Raw genomic sequence first — 6,723 nt, 5'->3', positions numbered from 1 at the left:
GGATAAGACATGAAACTAATGCTGAATAAAAATATTTCATCTATTAACATATGATGATACATCTCTTTTGATAAGACAGATAATTTATAGATATTTACAGTATTCTGAATATTGAAAATGAGATTTTATGTTTTATTGCTAATCTTTATTTTCATATTATATTGTACTGCTATGATATGTGGAATTCTTACTAGATTGTAAAGCTCACACTCTTCTATTTTTTTCTTTTCTTCTAAGAATTGTAGGATGCTCATAATTTACTATGGTATAAATTTGCAAGTGAGTGAATGCATAAATAGAGTGTCATTGATATCTGATTAGAGGATTGAAGAAATTTAATTTATAATTATATAAATTTTATTAATTATTATTGAAATTAGATATTATGAATGTCGAGGTTGTAATGAATTATTTTAGATTTTATATATTTTTTAAAATTTATTTTAAAAAATATATAATTTTTATGTATTTGATTTAAATATTAAATTCGGAGGGTGACAAATAAAATATGTATCTGCTATTTAAAGGTATTTTTATGTCCGATAAATACTACTCTCTAACGATCAAAAAAAAAAAAAAAACACTACTCTCTTGGAAGTAGAACTTCGAACCACCAAATTAGATTGTCATGTACCACCACTTAGAGGGAATTTAGTAGATCACATGGAAATGTCAGTGAGTCAGGAGAGAGAGTTAGGTCCGTAGAGCACCAAGCCCACATCCTTCCCACCGTAAAACAGTACCGAAGAACCTGCCAAACTTCGGGTGGCCAACCTAAGAAAGGAGCCTGAGAAGGATTACTTTATTAGATAATTTAAAGGGGAAAGACTCATCCCAAAGTTGTGATGGTACCATCCCCTGGGGACATGGCCTTAATTGGTGGGTCGCTCAACGGTGGTGGTTGCAGTAATAAAATGATGGCCTCATGGGCCACAAACCTACCTGGTATAATTAAGAGTTAAAAAACCTACTTGAAGACGCTAGCACACAAAGGGGCACCACAATTTTCCCGTTTTTAAGTTGGTGGGGGTCCCAGTCTTATTACGCTTTTCTGGTCATCTATAGTATTGCCCTATGATTGGTATAACTACTGAAAACTCTTATGCAACTACAACTATAACAATTGACCCCACAACAGTGAGAGAGAGAGAGAGAGAGAGATGGATGTTGGATAAGAATGCATCAATTATTAATGAGCATAACTGTAGATCCAAATAACCTTATTAGGATGCACATGGTCTGAGAAAACAATGTCACATGGCAACATAAAACGAAGTGAAACAATGAACAGAAAGCAATCCATTGATTCATGGCAAAAAAGAACCCATACCTTGTACTCCCCCTTGGCAGCAGCAGCAGTAGCGGCAGCCAACAAGGGAGGAACAGGTGGTTACATCCAAAAGCCACAGTACAAAAGACACTACCCATCACCTCCTAGAACCAGCGACACAACTCATCAGACAAAATCTCAGTGCTGCCAGGCCTTGAAAGAAAGAAAAGTAAAATAAATATAAGAAAAAAAGGGAACCAAACAGAGCTCGAAGCAGCAGTGACTCACTCTTCCCATTGCCATCAAAGATCGTCCTTCAGCATCCCACACTAATTACTAGAGACTCACAAAAAGACTACATAAAAAGTACTCCTACTGTTTCACCTCACTCCAAGAACCCAGTCCTTGTGAGCACAGTATTCCTCACCTTGCTAAGGTCTCTTCCTTTGAGGGTCCTCCCAGCCCCTTCACACACAGAGGAGGATGAGATCTGGCTCCTGGCCATCTTCTTCGCCAGCCATTCATGTGGAGGAACCTTATCATCGTCATCATCTTCGTCGTCGTCGTCGTCGTCTTCGCCGTTGGCGACGGTATATTTGCCGCGATTATGGTCAGCTTCGTCGCCATAGAATCTGTAACCATGGCTCTCAGAAGAGCCCTCGTGCTTGTAGATCTTGGACCAGTCGGGTATGGCAACGGGGGCAGACCGTCGAAATGCACCACCACTGCTCTCTGGATTGGCATTGGATGTGGGGATCATTTTGGAGGGAGTTGGAAGACGCCTACTAGTAGAAGAACCAGTGAAATCCTTACCTCTTCTAGTCTTTGGGCTCTCATCTTTCGTCTCCCTCACAGCATCCCACACCTCCTCTTCCTCAAAATCCTCATCCCCCATAGCTAAACCTAACAAAAGCCTAAGCTAGATAGAATAGCCTATCGGTCTTTCTCATCTAAATTGGCACAGCATATGCTCCGCTCTCTTTTGATGGATCCACGATCCAAAGGGGTCGGTCTCTTCTTTTATACGACCAGCCCCAGTTCTACTGTGGGAGAACTGGTAGAGGTTGGAGAGGGGTCTCTTGGGGAACCGATGGACAGGGAGAGGTGACGGAAGCGTCTGGAGGGCATCACACTGGTGTGTGAGTGAATTGAGCTGGGTTTCGTCACAGGCATGCACCCAGCCCACAGAAAGGGAAGCAACAAAAAAGCACCCATTTTGATCCCTTAGGTGGGACTTGCCAGCCAAGGGCCCTTCCCCCCAGCACTAGGGCGTTCGGATTGGGAGAAGGGGGGCCTTGAAAAAAAAAGAAGGGGATAACTGGAGTTAGCCGATTGGACGAACTGGGTACGGATGGCCTGTAAGACTTATCCACAGGAAATGAATTTTGTACTGAACTGCGCCTGGGGATTTTAAGTGTGAGGGACAGAGCTGTAGTCACTTCTTCAGAAGCCCAAGAAAGGGAGGAAAGAGACACAGTTAAGTATCAGGTGTTGCGGAGTATGGGGTGCATTAAGATTTGTGGGCGATTCCAGGCTTTTCTTTTCTCTCTCAAACGGCGATTCAAGGCTTTCTTTTCTCTCTTAAACCTGAACGAACCACACACGCGCGCACACACACACACACAGAAAGATTCTCTCTCAAACCTGAAGGAACCACACACACAGAGAAAGAGGAAACCCGAAGCGACACACTCATTACCAACCTTTTCCTCCATATTCAATTCTGTTCTTCAGTGTGAAGGAGAATGTATGAATGAAGAAGTTAGAGGAGTGAGCATACATGAATCCCTTGTCTACTGGTGGTCTTTGAGTTGGATGCAAGGAAAGGTGGAAGCTTGAAGGAAGTGTGCATAGAAGTTTCCCTGCGTACGTTAGATCCACCGTTGACTTGTTTATGGATGAGATAGTACAATGGCCATGAGTTTTAACACTGGATGTGTTGGAGAAGGGAGGGCTTGGGAGATCTGAGTCGCATAGAAATTACTGTGGAAGTGTCTGGAAGAAATGCTGAATTGGTTGGTGGAGCCTTAGGGGGCTTGGACGGTTCGTCTTGCTTGATGTGGACGGTCGTGGTTTTTGGCTTGTTTGTAGAGTACTCTCTTAGTTGCTGTCTTCGACTCCATGTGAGGACTTCGTTGCTCCGGTTCGGCATAGGTGGTTGGTGGGTTTTCCTTTGGGCTTGGGTTTGCTGCCTTGGGTTTAAAAGTGGTGACCATGAATCATTTTTGTTGGGGAAATTGATGTTGGAAATATGTCAATATAAGAGGTAAGAGCAATCCATAAATTGTTGTTAGAGGAATCAAAGTTGTTAGAGAACTAGTTCTTGCTCATGCATTGATCCTACAAGAAAGAGAGGAATGATGATTTATGCAATCACTTTCAGTTGATTTGTTTCTCTTGTTGCTCACTTTTAGAGAGAAAGAAAGGGAATGCATCAAATGATGGAGTTAATATACCAATAGTAACTTTAGGGGCTTCCACCATGTTACGACATCATCATTTATACAGCAGGGATCAACAAAGAGTCATTTTTATATTTTAATATGATGGAGCAAATACGAATAATTAGCGATACATGTTACATAGGCGGGATCACAGTTTAAATAGACTAGATGATTATTTCCAGATGCTCACCTATATATGGGTGAAGAGGAATCCTAGACCTATCATTGTAAATTGAAAAGGTTTTCGTGATAATTCAGCGTACCCACTTCCCTAACATCTTCACAGAGAGGTTAGAGCATCTGGTTGTCAAAGTTGATGTAGATCAAACTTGGCTTTCTCAGGTTCTTGGTAGAGGATACCCAAATTCTTAAAAAACATGCCATCCAACAACCATATGGACTAACATAAAATTTACCTTAGGGCAGCCCATTCATATCCCCAGCCTCATGTTTTGTTTGGTACGAAGGATGGATTGAAGTAAGAATGGATGGAAAAAGAAGGATAGAGGAGGAAGAGGATGGATGGACAGACGAGGGAGGGGATGGATGGATGGATGCTTGGTTAAATATAGAAGGATGGATGAAAATAATCTCCTCTTCTGTTTGGTATAGGAGGAATGAAAGGAAGGATGGATGATATTTATATAATATTTTTATTAGACTATTCTTTAATAAAAAATTACTATTATCAATTTATAATATTTATTTGTACTAAAGAAGTAAACATGATATAAACTTATAATCATTGTAATCTATAATTATATAAAAAAATTATATCAATATTTAATTCAATTTAATAAATAATTTTATAAACTAAATATTAATGAATTAATTATACATATTAATTATATAAATAATTAATTAATTTATAATTTAATTTAAATAGTTAATTAAAAATAGTAAATAAAAATAAAGAAATAAAAGATAATTCTAATTATTTAATTATAACTATTGAAATTACATATTAAAATCAAAATAATTAGTAATAAAATTTAATAGTATATGATTAATAGTATATATAACAATATATATAAATAATATGAATAAAAAATAAAAAAATATTATAGTTTTGTCAAAAAAATTAATGAAGGATAATTTTATTAATGTAAAAATTCACTTATCAATACTCCATCCATCCTTTCTTGCATCCTACCAATTTGGGAGGATGTAAAATGATGGACCAAAATGGATGGACAATCTCTTTTTTTATCCATCCTTCCTATAACTTTTTTTCTTTGTTTGGTACAAAGGATGGATTGGAGAAAAGATGAATAGAGGAGGAATGATGGATGAAGAAAAGGATGGATTGACTTTTCATCTATCCTCTCATATGTTTGATGAAATATGGAAGGATGGGTGAAAATAATTCTCTCCTCTATTTGGTATAAAAATAATGAGAGAAAGGATGGATGATATTTGTATAACATTTTACTGAACTATTTTTTGATAAAAATATTATTGCTATCAATTTATAATACTTATTTATACTAAAGAAGTAAATAATCTGTAAACTTATAATCTTTATAATCTATAATTATATTAAAAATTATATAAATATTTAATTTAATATATGATTTTATAAATTAATTATTAATAAATTAATTATATAAATAACTAACTAATTTATAATTTAGTTTAAATAGTTAATTAATATTATACAAATAGCTCATTAAAAAATGATAAACATAAATAGAGAATAGAAGATAATCTAATTATTTAATTATAATTATTAAAATTATATATTAAAATTAAAATAATGACTAATAAAATTTAATAGCATATGATTAATAGTATATATAAAAATATATATAAATAATATTAATGAAAAAGTAAAGAAGTATTATATTTTTATCAAAAAAAATAATAAGAGATAATTTTGTCAATGTTAAAGCTATCTTCAATGCTCCATTCATCCTTTCTTCATCTTCTCAATTTGGGAAGATACAAAATAGTGGGCCAAGGTAAATGGATAATTTATCTTTTTCATCCATCCTTCCTGTAATTTTTTAAACCAAACGATAGATAGAAACTATTCATCCTTTCAATCCTATTCATCCATTCTCTCATGACCCCAACCAAACATAGTATTTGAGTCAAACGATATATATAGAGGTATTAATCCTTCTAATCTTATCATTCACTCTCTTATGATCCCAACCAAATATAAGGTTAGTCTACTTTTATAGAAGACAAGTTAGGTATGGCACTCATTAAATGAAGTTTGATGATCCAATGCAGTATCCATTATTAATGATACAATATATTTTTTGAGAAAAATTAAGAAGATTGGAGGGACTACTCTCCACCCTCCACTCTATATCCACCCACCCACACCACCTAGACTAGAGCCTAGGCCGTTGAGCAAACTAAACCATTTGTTCACCAGGCCAGGGCTTAGCATGATAGAGGGTTGCAAGCAATTGATGATCAACACCCAAGAAATTGACCATGGCCCCTTGCCAAAGCAACAAGGGTTCATATATACCATTATAACTAAAGTTGAGTGGCATCAATGGGACATGATTATCAAAGACAAGGGTTGGGTTTGTGCTCATCAAGCTAGTCAATAGTTTGATGCAACGTCAGCCTCTAATTATGCATCAAAATTCATAAAAAAGCACTATCATATGTGATACACAAGAAAATGGACCTTGTTGCATGCAATTTTATCTATCTTGATATGTTACCAAATATAGTATTGTATTAGACCATCAAGGAAAGAGACTCATAGACAATTATACACTAGATTCTTGATGACTTTGAGCCCTAATCACTTTTTTGAGAAAACAACAACCTTGGCTTCAAAGTCTTCCTTTCTACCCGTGGAACATTTTAATTGACCCCTCTCTTTTCTAATTCATGTTCTTCTCATTCCACCTATGGTAGCTTTGTGCTTTAGACCGAGGGTGAAGATTGGGTTTCTTCTCGTGCCTTATTCTTTGAAAAGAGATCCACATTCGTTGGTTGTGATGTCAGTCTAAGACCGAGTGAAGAAGGTTGGATGCTCCT

At 36.1% G+C, this 6,723-nt stretch overlaps 1 protein-coding gene across 2 annotated transcripts; it reads right to left on the bottom strand.

Moving 5' to 3' along the window:
* Window positions 1-1,225: 1,225 nt before the first annotated feature.
* On the bottom strand, window positions 1,226-2,872 carry LOC105051210 (protein S40-6). 2 transcript variants are annotated; one of them, XM_073251348.1, is made up of 2 exons: window positions 1,698-2,870; window positions 1,226-1,483 (listed from the first exon to the last, which is right to left on the bottom strand). In XM_073251348.1, exons 1-2 carry the CDS (start codon window positions 2,163-2,165, stop codon window positions 1,469-1,471), a joined length of 483 nt encoding a protein of 160 aa, XP_073107449.1. In that variant the 5' UTR covers window positions 2,166-2,870; the 3' UTR covers window positions 1,226-1,468. The 2 variants fall into 2 exon arrangements, with proteins under 2 accessions (XP_073107449.1, XP_010929843.1); XM_010931541.4 differs by having other exon boundaries at window positions 1,228-2,002; window positions 2,084-2,872.
* Between the last annotated feature and the right edge of the window lie 3,851 nt (window positions 2,873-6,723).

This window comes from Elaeis guineensis, chromosome 2 (genome assembly GCF_000442705.2).
Source record: "Elaeis guineensis isolate ETL-2024a chromosome 2, EG11, whole genome shotgun sequence".
NCBI classification, from domain to species: Eukaryota; Viridiplantae; Streptophyta; class Magnoliopsida; order Arecales; family Arecaceae; genus Elaeis; species Elaeis guineensis.
This window is presented reverse-complemented; position numbering and strand designations above follow the sequence as displayed.